General features: G+C 52.5%; 8 protein-coding genes across 8 annotated transcripts; 3 read left to right on the top strand and 5 right to left on the bottom strand.

The window, feature by feature from the left end:
• Positions 1-315: 315 nt before the first annotated feature.
• Positions 316-1938, top strand: QC764_108170 (uncharacterized protein). The gene is made up of 2 exons (XM_062942077.1): positions 316-776; positions 838-1938. Exons 1-2 carry the CDS (start codon positions 452-454, stop codon positions 1857-1859), a joined length of 1347 nt encoding a protein of 448 aa, XP_062804998.1. The 5' UTR covers positions 316-451; the 3' UTR covers positions 1860-1938.
• A 505-nt stretch (positions 1939-2443) lies between these two features.
• RTG2 (retrograde regulation protein 2) lies at positions 2444-4325 on the top strand (the record flags this gene model as incomplete). The annotated part of the gene is made up of 2 exons (XM_062942076.1): positions 2444-2550; positions 2624-4325. The coding sequence occupies 2 exons, from the start codon at positions 2444-2446 to the stop codon at positions 4323-4325; spliced, it is 1809 nt and encodes a 602-aa protein (XP_062804997.1).
• A 73-nt stretch (positions 4326-4398) lies between these two features.
• QC764_108150 (uncharacterized protein) lies at positions 4399-6786 on the bottom strand. Its single transcript, XM_062942075.1, has 5 exons — positions 6079-6786; positions 5914-6013; positions 5151-5858; positions 4898-5092; positions 4399-4833 (listed from the first exon to the last, which is right to left on the bottom strand). The coding sequence occupies exons 1-5, from the start codon at positions 6625-6627 to the stop codon at positions 4736-4738; spliced, it is 1650 nt and encodes a 549-aa protein (XP_062804996.1). The 5' UTR covers positions 6628-6786; the 3' UTR covers positions 4399-4735.
• Positions 6787-9776: 2990 nt separating this feature from the next.
• Positions 9777-13428, bottom strand: QC764_108140 (uncharacterized protein; the record flags this gene model as incomplete). Its single annotated transcript, XM_062942074.1, has 3 exons — positions 13240-13428; positions 12256-13145; positions 9777-12188 (listed from the first exon to the last, which is right to left on the bottom strand). Exons 1-3 carry the CDS (start codon positions 13424-13426, stop codon positions 9777-9779), a joined length of 3489 nt encoding a protein of 1162 aa, XP_062804995.1. The 5' UTR covers positions 13427-13428.
• A 2123-nt stretch (positions 13429-15551) lies between these two features.
• Positions 15552-16341, top strand: QC764_108125 (uncharacterized protein). Its single transcript, XM_062942073.1, has 2 exons — positions 15552-15835; positions 15895-16341. Exons 1-2 carry the CDS (start codon positions 15819-15821, stop codon positions 16130-16132), a joined length of 255 nt encoding a protein of 84 aa, XP_062804994.1. The 5' UTR covers positions 15552-15818; the 3' UTR covers positions 16133-16341.
• QC764_108120 (uncharacterized protein) lies at positions 16158-19304 on the bottom strand. Its single transcript, XM_062942072.1, has 2 exons — positions 18273-19304; positions 16158-18214 (listed from the first exon to the last, which is right to left on the bottom strand). Exons 1-2 carry the CDS (start codon positions 18440-18442, stop codon positions 16591-16593), a joined length of 1794 nt encoding a protein of 597 aa, XP_062804993.1. The 5' UTR covers positions 18443-19304; the 3' UTR covers positions 16158-16590.
• A 1028-nt stretch (positions 19305-20332) lies between these two features.
• On the bottom strand, positions 20333-21637 carry QC764_108110 (uncharacterized protein). Its single transcript, XM_062942071.1, has 3 exons — positions 21244-21637; positions 21048-21173; positions 20333-20987 (listed from the first exon to the last, which is right to left on the bottom strand). Exons 1-3 carry the CDS (start codon positions 21282-21284, stop codon positions 20636-20638), a joined length of 519 nt encoding a protein of 172 aa, XP_062804992.1. The 5' UTR covers positions 21285-21637; the 3' UTR covers positions 20333-20635.
• A 493-nt stretch (positions 21638-22130) lies between these two features.
• On the bottom strand, positions 22131-22379 carry QC764_108105 (uncharacterized protein; the record flags this gene model as incomplete). Its single annotated transcript, XM_062942070.1, has 1 exon — positions 22131-22379. One exon carries the CDS (start codon positions 22377-22379, stop codon positions 22131-22133), a length of 249 nt encoding a protein of 82 aa, XP_062804991.1.
• Between the last annotated feature and the right edge of the window lie 34 nt (positions 22380-22413).

Raw genomic sequence — 22413 nt, 5'->3', positions numbered from 1 at the left:
ACTCTATCCATATGCGGGTACTACCTTGATCCATCGCCTCCGTGACGGGAAGGCACTTTGACAGCTTGACGACGGCCAAGCCCAGACATTATATATCCAGATATAAAAACATCACAATCCCATCCCAAACTTCACCTTCTTCCATCAAAACACTCAGGGCACAAATTCAGGTCCAGGTTCCATGATAAGCATGGGGCTGCTGGTGTGCACACGCGGCACACCATTGATAATGGCTTGGGCTATTCCCTTTTGGGAGGGATGATCTCTCATCAGCTCCTTCAGCTGGCATTTGGAATCCCTTGAGCAGGCATCGGGGGATACATCCCTTTTCTCGCTGCCTGAGTGAGAATTCAACTGTGCCTCACCCCTCTTTTGGACACCTCTGGCTTTTCGCTGAAATCGTCGAGGCCTGATGTGATCATTCGATTGTTCCATCTCAACAGTCGTCGCCATGCTGGCCTCCCCGCGCCTCGTTTATCTGCTCAAGTTCGCCGGTCCGGCACTGATTGTCGTATGGTTGGTCGCCTACATGGTCTCGGACCAGCCGGCGTATAACAGCGTCGTTCGCCAGTTCAAAAGCGAAAGGGATATCTTCATCACGGATTTCTTGGATCACGATGTTGGCGGACAACTAGATGGCAGTAGTATCTCGGAGCTATGCGCGAGCAAGACTTGGACACCAGGGTTGATGCTGTCTTGTGATCCCCAATCTGGAGGTTTTGGCCAAGTCAAAGACGCGCATCTGAACTGCATTCGCTTCGCTATCGAGGCTGGTGGTAAGATGGAGAAGTCTGACATTCAAAAGAGGTACGCAAACTGACGGATGGATTTGTTCAGCCGAGTTGGTTCTTCCCCGGATCATCAAGCGCGACGATAAGAACGTTGCGAATACCCGGCCCAAGAACGGCGGCGGTCCCTACATCGGGGAGTTTATCGACTACTTGTTCGACTATGAATACCTCAACCAAACGCTATCGGAACACTGCCCGCAGCTGAAATTATATCGATCCATGAACGAGCTTTGGGATGTGCCACAGGTGCAATCAGCTCGGAAGATTAGCTTACAAGATGTTGGAGCTAAACTGAATGGCTCCGTTATTGAGGACATGAATACGTTGTCGGAGCAGATCAAGTCGTACATCGACAGGGCAGAGGACCCAGAGACACGTCCGTTTCCCATACGGTTCAGCTCCGATGTGATAAGCTCGGTTTTCCCAACAGCATATGGGAACCCAGAGCTGGCCAAGAACTTTGGCCGTCTTCTACGGCCGCGTAAAGACGCCAGAGTGCTCGCCGCTATTGCGCTGTACAATCTGCACAAGAAATATCAACTGAATCTGGACCCTAAGCAGGGTTTCCAGCACAGCACTTTCCCCGGACTACATCTCAGGACAGAGGCGGATGCGACTCCTATCTTTCCACCCTTCGACGACCAGGTCTCTACCTTGGTCGAGCTTGTCACCAACTCAACGGCCGGCTTTGCTTTTGTTGCCACGGGAGAAACAGAAGAGCGCAGACGAAAGTTATCCAAAAAGGCCGAGGCGGTGGGCGTGACGATGGTATACAAGCAGGATTTAATGCTGGATGAACCGGAAGGCCGAGAGCTTCTCGAGCAACTCACATGGGACCAGCGTGCGCTCGTCGACTACGAGATCATGCTTCGGGCTGGACTGACCGTTGGCCTGAGCGGCTCCATCTTTGACTGGAACATCGCACTCAGGCGGCATTCTGTACCAGGAGCAGACGGAGAGCCACAGTCTCTCGCCACCAGCTCCCCTATCCAACATCAGGATAGGTATTCCATCCTTCTTGGATCTTCAGAAAAGGCAGACACATTGAGGGCGACAATATGGCCATGAGAGCCAGTGAAGGGTTTCAAGACATGAGAGGTATACCAATAATAATAAATAATACATACTAGATTTGCATCCTTACTCATACTTACTGCGTTACACAGCCTCCTATGCCTGACATTGTTGGTTGAAACGACGAACGTGGGATAAGATAGCGCACTATCATAAATAGACGGAGGATGGGAGCGCGGCGGTTAAGGCGTCATCGGCTGACATGGTTGCACCAACGTCATCTCGGGCCCTTACAGTTCATTGGTGAATCAGCCAGTTCCAAATCGTGGGACCACATCCGACGTTGTCGTTCCGAGTCTGCTTCAAGCTGCTCCAGTCGCGCCGGACCACGTTGCGCAAAGTTGCAGATGGAAGCTGCAATACGCAAAAGATTGCGTGCATTATCGGATACGGGCCTTTGAGAAAGGACCACGCGAGTTTTGGGCAGTAACGTCACGAGGCTAGCAACATTTGGGCGCTGCTCCAAATTTGCCTAACCCAAAAGTCAGAGCGTCCACTTCACCTCTTTGCCTACCTCCCTACCTACCTACCTACCTACCTACTACACCCACTCACTACTCCGCCCCCAATTGATCACCATGTCCTCCACCGTCGATATTGTCACTATTGGCAATTACAAGGAGAAGCTGCCGAGATGGGATCCCAACAGCAAAAACCACCGCTATGCCCTGGTTGACATGGGAAGGTAAGCCGAGCGCCCCTTCTTCTCTTCCTTCTCCGTAACCATTCCCTAATCAAACATCATGCTTCCCTCGAAGCAATGGCATTCGATTCTCTGTCTCGGATCTCTGCCCTCCTCGGGCCCGCCTGCTCAAGTGTCTCTACCGAGAAAGGGCGGCCATCTCGTTGTTCGATGCCCTGAACCGGCCATCAACATCGGCACATGGCGACCATCCCTTGGTCTTCCCCGATGAGACAATCAAGCAAGTCTCGCAGACACTGGCACGCTTCAGGTCTATTGCTGTCGACAGCTATGATGTGCCTCCCAGTCAGCTGATCGTCTTTGCGACAGAAGCCATGCGCCGGGCCGAGAATGCCGCGTCTATGCTCGAGGCGATACGTGCCGAGGCTCCCGATCTGAGCGTGCATATCCTTTCGCCTCAAGTCGAGACCCTCTTTGGCGCCGTGGGGGCTCGGTCAAGTTTTGTTGATGTGAAGGGCTTGATTCTCGATCTCGGCGGCGGTAGTGTTCAGATGACGTGGATGGACACGTCTGGTACTTCTGGGCATCAAGAGGACCAGGGACAGCCTCTCCCTGAGGTGGAAGCAGCGGTTGCGGGACAGAGTCTGCCGTTTGGAGCTGCTCGCCTCATCAAGATTCTCGATACCGCCCACGTTGATGTGCAGACGTCCGAAAAAGCCAAGCTCCAAGATGGCATGGCTAAGGCTTTTCAGACACTGTGCGCCAAGTTTCCCACCCTCGCCCAGCTTGCTGCTGAGGCGAGGGGGAAGGAGGCGGGGATCGATATCTTTCTCTGCGGCGGAGGGTTCCGGGGTTACGGAAGCATGATCATGCACAACAATCCCATCCAGCCCTATCCGATCCCATCAATCGGATCATACACGGCCTCTGGACAGCTCTTCAACAAAACCAAGGAGATGCTTAAAGTCAACAAGTCTTTTGAAGGCAAAATCTTTGGCATGTCAAAACGCAGACGTGCCCAGTTTCCAGCCATTGTCACTGTTGTTGAAGCTCTCATTGCAGCAGTGCCCCCTATACGTTCAGCAACGTTCTGCTCAGGGGGCAACCGGGAGGGTGCGTTGCTGATGATGCTACCTCGGGAAATCAGGAACAGCAATCCTTTGTCACTTCCAGATGACGTTGAGAGCTCAATTCCTTCGGGTCCAGCACAAGGTGGCACAACCCTACAAGCCCTCCTCAGCACCTTGCACTCGGCATTTCCGCCCGGTTTCGACTTGACCAGCGTAGCCAGCGTCTTCAGTCTGCAGCTTGGTCCCCTTTACGCCAGCCACATTTGGTGTCGAATGGGCGAGAGTGATGCTGCCAACGCGTCTTCTGCTCTCCACGATGCCATCAACCATCCTGACTCACCGGGTCTGACGCATCTGGCTCGCGCGGTTTTGGCTGTGACACTCTGCGCACGCTGGGGCGCAAACCTGGGCCCTATCGATCAACAGCTCCAGCGGAATCTTCGCGAGCTTGTCGATGCGGCAGATCCGAACGCTGGTTTCTGGGCAGACTACACGGGGGCTGTAACGGCAGCACTGGCAACAGTCATTCCAGCGTGGCCCAAGTCTAATGAGGCCATCAGGGACAAGATCTCGTTCCGTTCCAGCGCTGAGCAGGGGAAGAGGTACAAGTTACATCTCGAGATCACCATCAGCAAAGAGGCCTCGAGAGGTCTCGATCTTGACGACTTGAGGGAGTTGTTCAAGAAGGTCGGGAAGCATGGTGACGAAAAGAAGAAGTTTATCGTCACAGTCAATGTACTTGCTTGATGCAGGATTGTTGAATATGGACGGCTAGGCTGCACTCAAGGCCATGATGGACGAACGGTTGAGAGTATGTTTCTATCTTTGGAACGTATCTGACAACCTCTCTTCGACTTTCTCCCAGACAAAAGGCAAAACAGAGTAACACCTCACAAAGACGACAAAACCTCCAGTGCCCGGCTCAGCATAACCTGACAAATCTTGATGCCAGATCAAGCAACATTTCGGGCCTATGCAACATTCTTGAGCACCCAAACACCCCAACCACCCGCGGGGGCCTTGTCTTTTCCCATCCATAACGCCAAGAAAACAGTCATCAATCGTCATAAATGTCATCGAGTCATCAACCTCATCGACATCGTCAATCATAACAAATACCCAGAGCGCCCTCACTCAAGAGCTACACCATTATGAAGCTAGCGGCGCTTCGTCTTGGGCTTCTTGAGGTCTCTGTCGACAAGATGTGCCCGGAAGAACTCGTCTGCCGGCAAACTCAGATTTGCCACTTGCTGGTCTGTTGGGAAATTTACCGTCAGTCGATCACATCGCCGATGCCGATTTTTAGGACGGCAACTCACAGAATGTTGGCACAGCAGCCACCACGCTCTGGAACCCTCTATGGAGAGCATCATCTCCGAAAAGTCTCGCCTCGGGGTTCTGGATATTCTGGATTGTCTTTGGCTTGTGGAACAGCTCCCAGTAAATCACAACAACGCTACGAAACAAGTCCGCGGTTGTCGTTCGAAACCTCCGTCGCTTCTCATTGGTCTCAACTGTTTTGTTGTTAGTACCACAACGGTGGTGGAGTACTTTGTCTGGGGTTTTGCTCACCTCCTGGCACATATGGTTCCGCTTCATTGTGCTCCTGGAGCAGCCTGAGCGACCGGCGGTAGACCAAGATCATTTGCCAGAGCGCCACCCATCTCGAAAGCTCGAGAATCGGCTTGGTCGCGGTTGTCAAGCCAGCAGCATCTTTCTTGAGGTATTCATCAAAGACCTCCAGAATGTTCTTTTCGAGCCTCGAAATTGCCGAGGCCGCGGTGAAGCGAAGCCAGCTCTGAACGGAAGAGAACTGCAACCCAAGGGGGCGGCCAGCACCGGCTTCTTGCCGCCGGCCAAAGAAGTCTTTGCAACTCCAGATCTTCCACATCAGCTTCAACTCTAACAAATTAGACAGGAGCTTCTTCTGGCTTTCCACAGCCTTGATCGACTTGCCCGCAGTTGCGCGGTCCATGGCCCTCTTCAAACCTTCGCCGCGGACATGGTGGATGTGGAAGTGGTTGAGGAGCGACTCAAAGTCATCGATTCTGTCATCCATCTGCATATCATCCTGTGCCCACGCCAGAAGGGCATTCTCTTGCAGCGGTTGCGATGACGATGAGATACCAAACCGAGTGCCCTGGTCAGGGTGAATGAAGGGAGCCACCGTCAAGGGCAAGCAACGACTGTTGGTTTTGTCTGAGAAAGAGACAAAAATGACGAAGGACCCGCCTTCATTCATAGGTTCACGCCTCGGAGGCTCGCTCAAGTTCCAGCGTGCTTGACGTCACAGTCAGTCTTTACTTCGGCTCTCATGGCACCGAGACAAGCATACCACTTTGGCTGGCGACCATGCTCGACAGAAGCTGTCGAACACAGGCCAGCTCGGGCTTGGGATGTTTCAAGCAGGGTTCGCAGGCAGAAGTAGGAGAGCACTATGTACAGAGACCCAGTCAGCAATGAGGTGGGCAGGGAGAAGGGAAGAAGAGGCCCTGCTTGCCTTGCTCTTGTTCATCCTACAGTGGTAGCACGCCCCGGCATCGCGTACCTCCTTGGTTTGCTCTGGGGACTCCAGAACTCGAGGCCTCTTGCTCTGGGGCCGCTCGTTTTGGACAGCTCTGGAGGCAGCCATGTCTGGTTGGCCGAGGTGAGGGGGACGGAGCTCGATGGGCGACATCTCGCGTGTTGGTTCCGGTCCTAGGACGGGCCAGACGAGAACGTGGGGGTCTGATTCAACGTCTGGCATGGGAAGATCCCCATCAAGATCGGAAGCAGGACCGGGTGACTGGGGTGACGACTGGGGTGACCTGGGGAATGCGGGAACACCCTTGGCGCCTTCGGCCGAGTGTTGGGATTGTGTGGTCACATCAGATGTGCCATGCCTTTCATATGCCGTCCAGTCAAAGAGGTCGGAAAAGTCGTCACTTTGGGAAGAGGTACTTGCAGAGTCCCGGTCAAGTCCCTGGCTGCGGGGTGCAGCAGCAGGTTCCCCCCATGGGAACCCACCTGCACCGCGAATTCTGGAGCGGTCAAGCATGAGGGATGACATGGTTGGTCCAAGATCGGATCAATAATACGGGGCTAGCGGCGCCTAGGTATGTGGTTATGTGGATGAGACAGCAGGCCAGTGTGAGCCAAGTTCGAATGACACAAAACAAGGCAACCGATACGGCAAAGCTTTCTCTTCAGGAGGTCGTTTGTCCAACGATAGGTCCGGGCCAGCTGGGGAAACCGAGATGTTTCTTTTAAAGGCCAGAGGGTACGGGTATAGAAAAGAGGAGAGACAAGCAGCCAGGCGAGGGTTTCTCGTCGAGTTTTCTGTGCCTTGGGGCAGCTCGAAGAGCCTCCTCTAGTCTCTGGTCCCCCCTCCATGGTGTGTGAGCCCTGGGCGGTTTTCCAAAATCGGTGTGGCAGGGGTGTCTGATTGGTCAATTCAGCTCTAACACACTTATACAACCGTCCAATGGAAAGGCCTTGCTTCACCGGAAATCGAGACGGGCTACAGAAAATGGTGTCTTCTGGGCGGCCCGCGGGAGCACGGGAGAGGCACTTATGCTCAAATGCGCACGTCACAGCACGCGGATAGCGACGCGAATGTTACAATTGATGAAATCGAATACTTTTTGCGATCTAGGGATGGACGAGACACGACTAGGACAGCATTTACGAAAACTCATTTGCCTTTTTTTTGATACCGCACGCCGCGAACTAGGACGAGGTGGATCTGAAGCGTTTAGAGGTTCACAAAGAGCGCCGAATGATCATGAGCGATTATCAGGAGCCTACCTGTGCGAAAATGGACCATCTCAAGTTTCTATGACCGTCGGATTGTTTTCGAATCTTGCCAAATTTTGCGGTGATGAACAACATCATCTTGAAGGGAAACTTCAACTTTCGGAGAATTGGAGCAACGCTTTTTTTTGTCTGGGTCCAGCCTTGCGGGACATGCCATTGCACAACGGGGGGCGGCCCCTTCTCGCATGCAACCCACCATCCATCATCCGCCATGCCACCCCACCATCAGAGTTTAGACAAGAACCTCCGGCCAGCCAGCGTCTGCACAGGCCGGATTTCATACAGCCAGCTTTGATCTGATTTCGTGTTGATTGTTGCTTTCCTGGAACGGTAGGCGGTTTTTTTTTTATTTTTATTAGGTAAGCACTCATTATTGTTTGTGTTGTTGTTTTAAGGTGAGTCAAAGTCGGCCTTGGGTGGGATCTGACGAGCGCCAATGCGCGGGCGCAAAAAGGAAAAAAAAAAAAAAAAGGGGGACAAGCAACTTGAATGATATCTTGGGTACAAATTCAAATACAAGCTCAAGCAAGAAGGAGGGTTACGTAGGTGGGGGGAAGGGGTGTTACGCGCAGCTGTCACTTTTTTGTCACTGTCACTGTGCACATGGACTAGTTACTACCAAGACATGCACCACATGGTACAATTGAGATGTTGCTCTTGGAGGGTGGTGCGCATGCATCGGCGCCGTGTGTGGTGTGTTGGGCCGGACGCCATGCCGCAGATGGGGGTGTTGGGTGTTGATGTTGGATTTGCGCAGTCTGCCTTGATGATGTGTTTTATGATTTGGGAGATTTGCTGTTTTGAGAAGGGTTGGCTGATGGCCTTGGGCAGCTATGTCACCACCACCACTACCGAGATCTCGGGATTTTGCATTTGCGCATGCGGGTAAGGTTGTGTGGCATTGTGATGTCCTCATTTTTCTTGTCTTTGGTAAATGCCTACCTACCTACCTAGGCAGACTGGTATTTTGAGGACGGTTGGGTATGGTGGGTAGGTAGATAATTTATGGGATGAGGCTGGTAATGGCGTTGTTTGGCTTGGAGCCTGGTGTTTAGCTGAATCAATATAGATACATGGGAACATTTTCAAGTGAGATGACTCTATCAGGATTTTTTACTATATTGATTTACAAGTGCCAATGAGGGCAAGATTGGAAATGGAGGGTTGAGGCGTCAGCCAGGGAGGCAGCCGCCATGTAGATGGATTTTTACATTTGGGGGCCAGATGTGGAAGTCGAGGTGGTTGCCGGATACCGAGGATCCGACGATATACATCTGCGGGTAAGGTATAGGAGAGTGTGCTGTTGGGGTTTTTGGACCCCAGATCGTCAATCATGGTCGTGGAAGAAGAAGGCTTGAAACACCGACCCCAATGAGACCTCGCTCGTATGGCAGTTGAACCTCTGTCTAGGGATAGCCTCACTGGATGATACAACTTTGGTAATATTGTGAATCAACTTACAACAACCACATCCAGTTCCCAAGTTCAAGTCCGAGGCAGCCAATGAGATGGAGTTTGTATTATCACGTCCAAAAGCTCAGCTTCCCATCATGACGATCTATCTAGGTCTGCGTGCTTTACCAGCCTGAGAAAACAATGACCGACATCACTGGACGTGGTGAGAAGATTGGCCATCTCGACCATGTTCATGTGTGTGTCTTTTTGAAGCGGCGGCCACGGTGAAAGATTGGAAAAAAGAAGCGGAAATTCAAAAACCACTGAATGGGCAAAAGAGACGAGGCTGCGGTAGCTGAACCCCCTCCCACCCACTTGTCACTTCCACATCGAGCTTCGAGTATCATGTGAAAGTTGCATTAGTGCACTGTGGTACCTGCATATGCTGCACAATGTACTTCGCTTCCTTGGCTAATTCATCTTCCCATTTTCCAGTCAAGATTTTAGCTTGGGTAAGGTAGGTAGCTTGTGATTTCTCCAGAAATAAAAAGATTTGATCTTGAGAAAGATATTCACGAGTGCCTCATCTGATGTGCTTCTAATATCATTGAACTGCAACACCGATATTCCACAGCCAGACAACAGGAGGGCAAACAAGAAAATATTCAGTTTAGTGTCTTTGTTCAAGTGTTATCTCAACTATCTCAACAAGTACCTCAAATCAATATAAAGCAGCCCCAAACTAAAATAAAAATAAAAAGTCCAAGATAGCAAAACCAAGAAACCCGAAAGAATATACAAGTTGTGGGTATCATCTATCCAGATGCAAGTATCTCTCTTTCTTTCACAAACAAGTTTAGAGTTAAATAAAGGTAATCAAGATAAAACATGTGCAAAAAAAGAAAAAAGAAAATGGTCACTGATCTGTCCTGTATCCCCTGCCCCAACCCTAACCATTTCCAAACAAAAGCGCCGGCCTGCCTGTCAACAAAGTAACACCCTCCTTTTTCAGAAAAACAACCCCTTCTTCTTCTTCTTTCCCGTGTCCATTCCCTTCAAGATATCATCAAACGTGCTCCCACCCTGAGACCCTTCCCTCGAGTGTCCTTGCCCTGCGGCAGGAATAGCAGGTGGTGGCCCCCCGGGCAAACCCCCAGCACCACCATAACTCGACTTCCTAGATCCCATTCCCATATGCGTATCCCCCACATGCCACTGCTGCCCCTGCTGGCCGGTCAAGTTCACCGCCGACCTGCTCGCCCTCAGCCCGCCCGGCCCGTATATCCCACCGGTAAACCCAGGGCTGCTCGACCCAGACCCCGCACTCGGCACCCGAGACGTCCTGTCCCCGGGCAGAGGCGGCGCGTCACTCCCCACATGCGGCAACGGCTCCAGCCCCATGGCAATACTCGCCCGATAAGCATGCCTAGCCCGATGCGCCGGACTCCCACTCCGTGCCCTCACCTGCGATGACCCCGGCGCAGCAACACTCCCATCCGAATCCCTTCTCGAATGTCCCCCCCCCACCCCAGCATTAAACGGATCCATATCCGCAAACACAGCCCTGGGAGGATGCAACGGGCTAGCAAAAGGCAACCCCCCCGCCACCATCATATCATCTGTCCCCAGCCCTCCCCCCTCCCCCCCAAGCGCAACCCCAATCTGTCCCGCCGTTGGCCCCGGCACCGCCAACCCATTCCCATTAACCCACCCCTCCTTGTTCTGCGCCTCCCACTCCTTCCCCGCCAGCCAACAATGACTCCTCATGTAAACCCCCTCCACACTAAAGAGCACCACATCCGCGCTCAGCTCCACAGTCTTCTGATCGGCAGTCTGATACCACATCTTCCTCACCTCCCCCACGTCCTCGGCCCTCCACGGCGGGTTCCCCTGCGGCGCCTCGCACAAAAAGTACTCCACCCCCTCCGTGTAATGCAACCCGGGCGCGTCCACCACCAGCATCGGCAGGCTCTGCAGCGTGACATACAAAAACAACCAGTGCCCAATCCGGTGATCAATCAAGTCGTGCGGGTGCACCCCCTTGGCCTCCTTCAGCTCAAACTCCTTGTACGCCTGCAAAAAAGGCATGCCCAGCGCGTCCGTGTCCATGTTCCTCGACTTGATCATGATCAGCTGCAGCTCGTGCGCCTGTAAACCCTTGTCAAACTTGGCCTTCTTCTTGTCGGGCAGGTTGTCGTACGTCTCGTAGATGGCCGTCATGGTCGGGATCTTGGGTATGTCAAACGGGATGGGCGGCAGCACCGGCGGGGAAGACTTTTCAAACTCGGAGAGCATCTGCCTCAGGGCGGAGACGCACGCCGGGATGAGCTCCATGCTGGGCTTGTTCTTGTCTTCTTTTCCCTCTGCGTTCTTCGAGTCGGCGCCGTAGTAGTCCTGGTCGATCACCCGGGGCGTGATCGACTGTCTGTCCACCAAGAGGTCATACAGCGCGCAGAGGTCGGAATACAGCATCTTTAGACACTGGCGGTTGAGACCAGACTGGGTAAAGTGGTTCTTTTTCGAGCGCGCCTTTGGTGGCCAGGACCCGAACAAGTCCTTGTAGTACCCCAGGACAAACGTCCTCATCCTGGAAAACGCGGCGCGCCATTCTTTGAAGCGGACGATGCGGTAGTCTGGGTTGGAGGTGGAGCTGGCGGTGCCGGCGAAGAGAGAGGGATACTCAAAGTTTTCGAGGCGGCCTTGGACGTTGGCCTGGCGGTTGGCAAGACTCAGATGAGCGCGCTCCAGCCTTTCCCTCGTGACGGTCGAGATGCTGTTGTAGAGCGGGAGTTTAAGCTCAAGCAAGCTCTCATACTTCCCCACCGCATGAGAAAACGCTTCGTTGTACAAGTTCCAAGACTTCATGTGCTCCCCCAACACCAAACCCTCAATCGTCTTCTCTCGGCTGTGTCTAACATCGGCGATGTGAAACTGATCAAGAAGCATATCAAACGACCCGTCCACCGACTCGCCGTACGAAGTCCCGTCATAATTCGTAAACTGGAACTGCCTCAACTGCTCCGAAATCTGAATGAGCGCTTGAAACAGCGTCGGCTGCTGAGGCGTCCCGACCAAAGGCTGGTTCGTCAAAAACGCAAACAGGTTTCTCGCCGCCACGAGGCAGTCCACCTCGTTGTTCCCAAGAGGCAGATACAAGTGCCCATCAGCAACAAGACCACCGCCCCCTCCCGAATTCCGCGACTGCAGCCCCGGCCGTTGTTGGCGCCGTTCGGCGTCATCCACCCCCAAAAAGTCGGAGCTCATCGCCGCCGAGGCCATCATCTCCTGCACCAACAGCTCGTTCAGTATCAACGACGAACTGAACGCATAATCATGCACCCTAAACGAAGGCCCGAGCCCTCTTTCCTTTGGGTGCAGGTACACCAGCACATTCCCCTGTTCGTTCCATAGCTCGGGGACCTATGACATCAGAAATTAAGGTCAGAAGTGTGATTTCGCCAAGCATTTCATGATCGAGGTTGCTCACCTTATCCCCGGTAAACAAGGGAGCGACATTGTAATCCACCTGGTTATCCGGCGACATGATCCACGCTCCTGTGCCCTTTGGCTTCCCCAAGTCGTTCGAGTTGGACCTCGACCTTGCCCCAGGCAGCCAGCTCTTCCGTACTTTCTTCTTGGTTTCTGGAGGGGCAGCACCGCCGGCCGCAGTGGTGGGACTGAGGTTCCCTCCTGCTTCGCTGGACCGTGGCTGCGAGTCCGCACGGAACTCGAGTGGGTTGGACACTGCCCTGGAAGCATCGACAGAGAGTCCCCTTGGTCCTCCTCCTGTGGGTGGCTGGGCCGAGACACTGCGACCTCTAGGCGCCGCACCTGGGGATTGGTGACGAGGGTGAAGACGGTTTGCATGGAGCTTGTTGGCCGCCGCCGATGGAGGAGGGCCTTCGGGGGAGGGGCTTCTGTTTCTCTGTAGCTTTCTGGGTTCTGTGGTGGCCGCCGGGGTAGCTGCCGTCGTCATGACATCCGGTACGCCGCGGGGAGGTGAAGCTAGGCGTGGATGGATGGCCGGTATGGCCTGCTGCGGAGGGGGTTTGGAGACGGGCATGGTGGGAGCTTTTTTGGGCTGGAAGGGAGAGCCCAAGACGTTGTGGTGTGGGCGTGGTGGTGAGGAAGGCGCGAAATTGGTTACAGGCTGAAGAGGTGAGTCGTTACTCTTCACGTTACTGACCGGTTCATTAGGCGGCTCAAAGGGGCCGGTCGAGTTGGTGTAGTTTTTGCTGGTGGTGGTGGTAGTGGTGGTGGTGGTTGGAGCTGCGTTGGTATTGTTTGGCGGGGTACAGGGGGTATAAGACTTGCTCGGAACCGGTTTTCGATGGATCGGCCTGTTCTGGGGCTGAGAAGGGAAACGACGGTGCGAATCTGCATGAAAACGCGTGGTGAGCAACCATGAACCCAGATCTTCGGAACCCACTGTTCTGGCTCGTACACACTAGGCTTGTGCTTGGGTACGTACAGCAATGCCCGGTAACAGAGCTGCCGCTATTCGTCTCGGAACGTGGCGTAGCAGGCCTCTCGGTCTTTGCAGAGAGCTCGCTGCTTGTGCTGCTGCCAAGACTAGTTACGTCTGTTTCTCCCTCGCTCTTGTCCTGGCTTTCTTTTTCAAAGTGAAACTCGGGAAGCCGCAAACCAAAGACGCTCATACGACCATTGGGCGACTTACTCGACATGGTGTCGGCTGAGCAGTTTTGGTTGTGTAAAATGTTTTAGCCTCACCCAGCCAGCCCAGAAATCCCCAGTGTCTTTTTTAATTAGTCCATTCAAACTCCCAGACGGTAGTCTGTGTACAAATCCAAACGATCGACGGCTTGGGACGCCGAGCAGGACCCTTCGGTAGCTGGAACACCAAGTGGATCGACCGATTCACCGGTGGAGAGTCGATAACAGCGGTAACCTTGACGAGCTGCTGGAGTCGCCCGTTCTCTGTTGAGAGTTGGTGTGGTGATGGACAAAAATCCGTTGGGTCGTTTGCAAAGGGGGGAATAAAAAAGGGAAAAGATGGACACTCGAGCAGTTAGACAAGGAGGTCCCTTCACAACGTGGAGGCCCAACACTGCAGGATCAAAAAACATAAGATTGTACGTAGGTGACTTGGCGGGGGCTCTCCGAATACGCCGGCAGCAATGACTTCCACGGCCGAAGCTCAGGTCTAAACGCTTCTTTTTCATCCTTCATTCTCGGCCAATAAATACTGCATGTCTCTCTCTTTCTAACAAGACAGGTACAATGCTTCGTTCGGTGTTTGACATGGCCTCTGGGCGATCAGCAAAGTTTGTTGTCCACACATACCCGCACGCATCTTCAGTCTTGTCACCTGTCCCTATGTGCGTGGGAGAGACAGGAAAAAAAAGGGGCATATTCCTGCCCAGCAATCCTGCATTACACCAAGACCACCGGAAGATTTCTTTTCATTTCTGTGATTTCTTGGGCTTGCCCCCCCAAGCGTCCAAATTCTGGAGAAATGGGAGCAAAGGCCTCAAGACAACGTCATACTTGGCGCCCCAAACCCCTGCAACTTGTCCTTCCTCTTCCAGTGCAAGCGTTGATTTTAAAAAAGATCAGATGCCTGCCGCTTGCAGGGTGGCCAAAATTGAGTTGTGTGCTTGGCGGGGCTCATCCCCAGATTTCTAACGAGATCGTTTTTTTCTAGAAGCGCGGAAATAGACTTCCCAATCGCCCGTCGACCGTTGAGATCAGAACTTCACCTGATCTTTTTCGACCAACAGTAGCTCAAACAGTCGGGAAGAAGTGAAACGGAAAACTTTCGCAACCATTTCCCCATTCTCCGTCTTCAATTCGGAACTCCTATTTTCCTAGCATCCGTAGAAAATGTTCGGATTTAGAAATCTCTCCACCATCCAATACGGAGCTCTGAATGGAGCACGCACGTCAACTCATCATTCCAGTTTTGCACCGCCACCAGACCACGTCAGTAGGCTTGGGCGGGTTGGGGGGATCTTTTAAACTTTCCGCACAACCCGCGTCACCACTACCGGCTCCCGCGCACCCGAAAGGAAGGAAACTGCTGCTGCTGGCTAGCTGGCTATGTTGAATGACTCGTTCGATCATCCAACCAACAGATCTGATCTCTAAGCGCAGAGACGTGCGGTAGACTTCAACAGCTGACAACACCCAGCCGTTGGATCCTACAGCTCCGCCTGGTGCGGGTTTTAGCCGCTCATGAGGCTCTGTTAAACGGTCAAAAGACAACGGCCAAAGCCAGTCAAACGGCTCAAAACAGACTCGAAGTTATGATTCCAAACCCCCCAGACCTATCATCCGACCAAGCAACATAGGTACCCAACCCCCCAAAGATGACCACAAACTCCACCAACCTCACATTCAGCCCAAGTCCGTTAAGATATACCTCTGCCAACCAACCATACCTACCTGTTTTGGCTTGCGTGTACAATCAACCCACAATCGACCGGACCAACCTGTAGGGCTTCTTGGAAATGCAACAATTACACAAGCACCACAGCACAACATCATTTGCTAGTTTTCCAAGTTACACAAAAACGAGGACGAAAATCATGTTCTAGAATTTCAGAAAGAAAAAAAAGTCCGAAGAGGACCCTTGACTGGCTGCCGCTGCTGTGTCACCTAATTCTGCCTGAATACACATACATTACCAAAACATGATCATTGTATCGCTCCGAGAACGAATGACTTTCTTTACTCCGGCAACGGACATGGTATACGAAAAGTACGAACCAAGTCCGGGGAATACGGAACCCCGATGACATTTGCAAAGAAATTCTCAGCGGATTAGCATAATAATAAGAAAAGGCCGAGATTGAACTCGCGGACGATGAAGAGTTTTTTCTTCTTCTGCCTTGTTGGGCAGCTCGTAACACACCTACCTACCTTTCTTCCGTGTTCCTACATGGTCCGTTGGATGGACGGTCAATAACAAGGGAGCTGGCCGACACATCCAACATACCAAGTTCTGGAGGTTGTCAGCGCTTGCAACATGGTCCTCGACAATGCAGATATCTTGTTGAGGACAAACCTGACTTATTATTAGGCAGGGCCATGTTTATTAATGCTTCGTGAGCCTTCCATACCAAACCGCCGAGTTGATAGCAGCGGCTCACCCTATTCCTGTCAGTTTGCATACCCTTCCTTCTGAGCTCTATCCCTTGGCTCACCGTCAACCACGTCAAACATCCCTCCCAGACAACTGCAAATCCCCCCAAAGACTAGCCCAAGGCATCATCATCACCCAAGCAGCCAACAAGACACGCATGCACCACAAAGCCTCAATCCCAGCGCTTAACAGCAGTTTTGCGAATGACATATCATTCTACAACCCAACACCGGTCAAAACCGCCCACCCACGTACTTAGGAACAACCAGGTACATTCACCACATCTGTCGTAGGTCACCTATATACAACCACTGACCCCATTAAATGCGATCCAAGCCACCACCACCCTAAATAGCCACCACCAGGGTCTGTTTCCCTTTTTCCCGAGAAAACCAAAAATAAAAGTCAACTTTGCTTCTTACCACAAGTTCGAATCGAAAACCCCACCCTCTTTGCAAAAAGCGCCTTAACATGAACCCCCCCCCCTCTTCCCAAAATCATCATAAACGAAAGACAATAATCATAAAAACACCATCTATCATGCCCCTTCTCCACACCATGTTCAAAAATTTCGAGAAAAAGAAAAGAGATCATCAATGAACATCCCAAACCCCCCTGCCGCAAGCTCAGCTGGCAGCCAACACACATCCTTCCCATAGGGAACTGTACAATACATTCCATTATACAAAAAAGATCAGGGTATCACAAACCAACTTATCAATTGGGAGGTCCAGGTGAATAAGGCTTATACCCCGGGTACGCCGCGCTCTGCTCCTCCACTACGGGAGTCGTCGCTTGCCTGTATCCACTGCTCTGCTGTGCTTGTGGAGGACGGCCGTATCCGCTGTTTGGTTGTATCTGCTGTTGTGATGGACGGCTATAGCTTGTGCCGAAATCAAACCCTCCCATGTTGTCGGAGGACGAGCTCACGTCGTTGCCCGAGTACTGACGTTGTGGACCGCGAGAGTCAGACGACGAGTATTGTCTGTTGGGGGGTGGGCGGCCGTATCCTTGCTGGGGACCAGGCGACCGTCTGTCCTGGCTGCTGCCATATGCTGGGGCGGGAGCATCATAACCGCCGCCGCCGTAGCTATCCTGAGGCGCAGGGGTGCGTCTTGGGCTTCCACCATAGCCATTGTTGTAATCACTCTGGGGTCCGGGCGTCCGTCTTTGGTTGGGGTTGCCATACCCTGCATCGGCTTGAGGGCCAGGTGTCCGTCTTTGGCCTTGGCCATAGGCTCCTCCATAACCCGCCTGAGGTCCAGCAGCTGGTTGTGCTGAGGGGGGTTGCCCATAGCTGCCAGCGTCCAGTTCCTGAGCGCCACCATACGGTTGATTCGTCCCAGTGCCGTAGCTGTCGTAGATATCGCCATAGTTGTCATATCCACCACCCTGTCCCGTCTGCCGAGGTGTCACACCTTGCTGTTGCTGTCCATAGCCCTGTTGTCCGTAGCCCGGCTGTCCATAGTCATTGTTGTCATACCCAGTATTATACCCGCCGCCAACGTTACCAGGAGACCTACGTCCTGGTCCGCTTGCACCTGGCCCCATTGCGCCTGGTCCAATTGCACCTATTCCCACTGCACCTGGTCCGTTTGCACCTGGAGCCATACCGTACCCTTGACCCGGCTGTCCATAACCACCCGCTGGCTGGTTGTAACTCTGCGCAGTCTGGTTGTATGGATCGTTAGCCACAGCCCCTGGAGGGAAGTATCCATTAGATTGTGCTCCAGCGCCTGGTGGTCCGTAAGGGCTTCTGCTCCCCGGGTTCGGGCTCGTAGAGCCACGCCCAGGTATCGCACCCGCCGCAGCCACTCCATTCATCATGGTCGGGCTTTGCGCGTTTGGTGAGTTGGCTTCGGGCTTCTTCAACTGGTTCATCTCCACGGCCTCCTCCTCCTCTTCCAACACGATCTTCTTGCTCTCCGCACCTTCCCAGCTCGGCATCTCGGGAAGTGCATCTTCATTTCCAGGCTTGTTCTTGCTGACATCGAATTCAGCATATTGGGGTTTGCTTGTCACGCCCGTCGAAGCGGCATATCCACCACCACCACCACCACCGCCACTAAAAACAGGGGGTGCAGTAGGGCGACTGTCATACCCAAGGTGCATAGGCTCCTGCGACTTGTAACCCTGATTTGGCGGGATGTACGGCTCGTCAAGATACTGCCTTCGGTCACCCCTTGGAGGGTCACAGCACCCGCAGCAATTACCGCAGCACTGGAGACACTTGAAGCACGAGCAGCAACATGATTTGGCGCAGCACGCGCAGCGAATGATGCACCATAGCACTGAGAAAATGATGATACCCCCAAGAATCATGAGCCCGATTACTAACCATCTAAACAGCAACGCGTCAGCAATATACCCAAAGCTCGGCGGCAAAGAGAATAACCCACTTGCAATAGGATTCCGCCATGCAGCTGTCCCAACTGGCGAATGTTGCCCGGACATCTCCAATCTGTCCCTCAAGATTTCTCCGCACGAGAGCCGGACGAATCGCGCGAGCCAGCAAGTCCAAGAACCCTTCCCCTACACTCCTCTTCATAGCCACATCTACCGCAGGCATCTTGCCTTGTCCCAGATTTAAAGCCGTCCTAAGCTTTGCTCAATAGCGAATATTCGTAGTTTTGTTGAGTTTTTCTAGCTTCAGAAAACGAAGGGCCCCACTGGTAGTTCTAAGGGCCCCTTCGCAGCAAGCGCACGGTGTCGAATAGACACGGGTAAGACGAGTAATGTCGATGATATATGATTCGTAGTAGACAATGAGCGCTACAACTCCATTGTGCGGCTGGTTGTCGCGCGTGTATGATCGTCTTGAGCTTCTGTGCGTGATTCCGTCTTGGTTTCCAGTTCCCTCCCAGTGATGAAAGCAAGTCAAAACAGTTCAAAGTGATGCGTCGCGCGTTGAACCTGGTTGTTGGGTTTTCTGGTTACAGTAAATGCAGTCGTAGCAAGGCAAATGCTGAAAATGAAAGTGGTCGTAGGTAACGCGATCGAGGCAAAAATCATCAACGGCCTCAATTGGCAGAGGGCAGTTATCGTGGGCGGCGATTGGCGATGTCGGTAACTGACTAGTCATGAAAAAAGAGTGGACTTAGGGGAAACAAACGCGGATTATGCAAGAAAAGAGAGCGGAAATGGCAAAATCCCGAAGGATGACCTGCGAAGACAGGACGAACAGTATGTCCAAAGGAGTGGTTCTGCTTCGTCTCACTTCAGGAAGACGTGAAACCAAGTGGGCGCTGTCAGCCCTTTGGCTCAGGAGAAGGCACCAGGAGGGAGGGTTTCCCGTTGGAGAAAAGAAAAGACGGGAGCCCTTGGGGGGAGAATCTCACAAGCGCATTGGCCCGGACCCCTCGTTCATCTGGCGCCGGCAAGCTGCAGGTACGGGTGGGGTTTTTTGATCCTGCGGCCCGACGGGGGTCAAAGAGGGTCCAATCGTCACTGGATTCGCACGTCTTCTTCTTGCACTTCTTCAGCCTGCTGGCGGTTTGATATTTATGCAATGGGAGCCTTGTTTTCCTGTTTATTTTGGCACATTTTCTTTTCACTTGTCACAACACTTCTTGAACTCAAGGTTGAGTTTCGTTGAAGCGGCTTCCAGCCAAGGCGGGGTTTACACTCCGCTGCCGACCCAATTTCACCTCCTCCAACCCCTGTTATTTTCGTGATCGTCAAAGCAACCTTCCGCTGTTCCGTCCCCAGTCCTTTTGTTCGGTACATGTTGCCGTTGAAAGCCTCCATTTCCCTTCGCTTCTTTCTCGCAGCAATGCAACACGCGGCCACAGAACCAGCGCATACTGTTCTCTCTATACACGTACTTATAAAATTACGAGCGTCGTCATTTACACTCAAAAGCTTCATCTCATCTCATTATACCGCACCAAACTTTCCAAGTTGCATCGCTCAACACTCCCCCCCCTCATCGAAACACACACCGAAGTGATCGCAATATGAGACCTGAACATCTTTCAAGAGGCAACCAACTCGACCTGAAAATCTTCACTTGTATCAGCCACTTCTCCGACGTAGCTCATTGAGGAAAACCTTGGAAAAGTCCGACGCTATGAGATGAGACGTCTGAATATCTTGTCCAGTCCGAACAGGATGAAAAGGTCTTATATCTGATAAACGAAACGGCAGATAGGATGAGGACCGGCCAGCCCAAGGGCCAGTAAACGTGAGCACAATAATGCACATCAGCCATGATCAAGACCACCACCGACCTACTCAAGCAACCACATGCCAATATAAAATGTAAGTAAGGCTTATTCGCCACTTACAGCCGCAGCTCGTTGTTTGTTCAGAGGCTGAAGCCTCGCGCTGGCCTGGTCTTCCTATATGCGAAGCTCTTCCCAGGGAGAGCCCTGCTTGACCGTATGACTCAGGCTGCGTTCCTTACTTTTCGTCCGACCCAAGCAACTCAACCAGCACGATGATATCATACACGAAACTCTAATATCACGACAACATATGTGAGGCTCGTCAACCCATATCATGCATTAATTAGTGTACCTCTTAAAAACAGCATACTGCGTAGTTGAACAACAAAAAGGGAAAGTTTTGCCATCATAAACGGGGTATCCCACAAGGGATCGTCTCGAATCTTCCCGTCATCATCTCCCTTTTCCAAACGTAAAAACCCTGTCTCAGGATATTTAACTACATCCCTTACCCAACCCATCCTGAACGCCATAATCAAGAACTCATTCCTCCCAGCATCTGACAAACAACGACGCGCAACCAGGATTTTAGCCATTTAAGGCTTGGTGGCGGCATTGGGCGGAGGTCCGGGAGGAGGGGCATAATCGGCGTCACCTCCACGGTGATAAGCATGCTCGGGTTGCTGAAGCTGAATGCCCTCTTGCTGACCGTAGGGGCCCGTCGCCTGGTTACTATAAGGACCCGGGCTGCCATATTGACTACTTCCAGCTTGAGGATTGCCATAGTACCCATCGTTCCCGTTGTACTTGTACCCGCCTGGAGGAGCGGGATTCTGGTCTTGAGGGGTGTACTGAGGAGGAGGTGGGTAGTACTGCGGTGCGGGTGCCATCCAGCCGGTGCCGTAGAGTGGTCGGGCGCCTTGCTTTCTTCTGCGGCGTGAGTTACGGCTGCGAAAGACGTTAGCAATGCGTTATGCGACGATAAAAGAGACAGTAGGGGAAACATACAAGAGAAGCGCGAACACCAAAAGAACGAAGAGAACGGCGAGACCTGCGAATACCCATCGTCCCCACCAGCTCCAGGCGCTGTTGCGGTAGCAGTAACCCCTGTCGTAATAGTACCCTGAAGGACAACTGGAAGAGATAATCGTTAGCATAAAGTGTGGTTGATGCGCGGGGGGATTGAAATGAAGTCGCGACTTACGACTGGCGTTTCTCCAGCTGATCAGAGACAAGCGGAGCCATTGTGGCTATTTGATATCGCTTTTCTCTGTTGCTCCAATCTGCGATGTTTTGTAGATTCTGCGAATGCGAGATTCAACTGATATCGATGTAAACGTCGAAAAATCCACGTATTGCTGCTGCAAGTAGTGGTAATGTAGGTGGTGTTAGATGACGATGTGTTTCCTAGGATTTTGTTGGCAGAGGGGTGGCGGGAATAATGAACAAAGAAGACAGGCACCGCTTGAGAGTGAGTGACGTGCTGCCCAATAGAAGTTTCAGCACTGTGGATCCTGGCAACGGAAGCACCAAAGCAACTCTTCTGAAGCGGAAAGGTGCGGGAGCAGATGATGCCACTGCGCCTCCTTGAATCGGAAAACTGCACCGTGGGACATTTCTCGGCACACGCTGATAATGAATGACCGATAACGTGGCCCGAGGTGGCTGAGGTCCAATGGGATTCCGTTTGTACCCATGACTTGGTCAATGGAGGCAGCCTGCCAAGCTTGTCCAAGATCTTGGGTGACGACCACTATGCGCCATGCTCGGCCGGTCTTTTGGTGAAAAGTATTCCATCTCTTCCCGAAACTGCGGGCAACTTTCAAATCACACTTAGGAAGATATTCCAAATGCCTTCGCTGATGACCGAGCAAGAAGACGCCTGAGAGGATCGGTGGCTCAGCAGCGTTGCGCTCGGTGAGAGAAACGCCTTGACGGCTTCAGTACGCTTTGGTACGCTCGCCTGGCATCGCCTCACAATGATGACAGCATATCGTTCAACGTCGTCAGCGGATCGGAACTGTCATGCCTTGGCAAAACAAGCACAACATGAAAGTAAACATCCGTATTCAAGGTGGGAAGTAGGCATTTCTAACATCCACCAGCTCCAGTATTACCTTGGCGTACAATGTAAAGATGAAAAGACCGGATGTTGAAAACATCAGGAGATTCAAGGGCACAAGAGAAATTATCGGGTTTTTTGACAGGATGGACAGTCGAAGGGGAAAACCCCCTTTGTGAATCCAAACCTTGGAAACAGCAACAACAACGGAAGCCAGTTCGACCGGAGATAGTGGGGTGCACGACAGCAAACAGAATGGATGGGATCGGGGGGAGCATCACCGGGAAATATGGGCCTAAAGTGAATTCAACG

Source organism: Podospora pseudoanserina, chromosome 1 (genome assembly GCF_035222485.1).
Source record: "Podospora pseudoanserina strain CBS 124.78 chromosome 1, whole genome shotgun sequence".
NCBI classification, from domain to species: Eukaryota; Fungi; Ascomycota; class Sordariomycetes; order Sordariales; family Podosporaceae; genus Podospora; species Podospora pseudoanserina.
The sequence above is the reverse complement of the archived record's forward strand: the minus strand, read 5'-3'. Positions and strand labels throughout refer to the sequence as shown.

Coding starts and splice junctions, on each gene's coding strand:
- QC764_108170 (XM_062942077.1), top strand. CDS start 452: ATGCTGGCCTCCCCGCGCCTCGTTTATCTGCTCAAGTTCGCCGGTCCG. Junction 777..837: donor CTTCGCTATCGAGGCTGGTG/GTAAGATGGAGA, acceptor GGATTTGTTCAG/CCGAGTTGGTTCTTCCCCGG.
- QC764_108150 (XM_062942075.1), bottom strand. CDS start 6,627: ATGTCATCCCTCATGCTTGACCGCTCCAGAATTCGCGGTGCAGGTGGG. Junction 6,014..6,078: donor GTAGGATGAACAAGAGCAAG/GCAAGCAGGGCC, acceptor CTCTGTACATAG/TGCTCTCCTACTTCTGCCTG. Junction 5,093..5,150: donor GGAACCATATGTGCCAGGAG/GTGAGCAAAACC, acceptor ACAACAAAACAG/TTGAGACCAATGAGAAGCGA.
- QC764_108120 (XM_062942072.1), bottom strand. CDS start 18,442: ATGCCTGCGGTAGATGTGGCTATGAAGAGGAGTGTAGGGGAAGGGTTC. Junction 18,215..18,272: donor ATGGCGGAATCCTATTGCAA/GTGGGTTATTCT, acceptor GTTGCTGTTTAG/ATGGTTAGTAATCGGGCTCA.
- QC764_108110 (XM_062942071.1), bottom strand. CDS start 21,284: ATGGCTCCGCTTGTCTCTGATCAGCTGGAGAAACGCCAGTC. Junction 21,174..21,243: donor CAGCTGGAGAAACGCCAGTC/GTAAGTCGCGAC, acceptor TATCTCTTCCAG/TTGTCCTTCAGGGTACTATT. Junction 20,988..21,047: donor TTGGTGTTCGCGCTTCTCTT/GTATGTTTCCCC, acceptor CGTCTTTCGCAG/CCGTAACTCACGCCGCAGAA.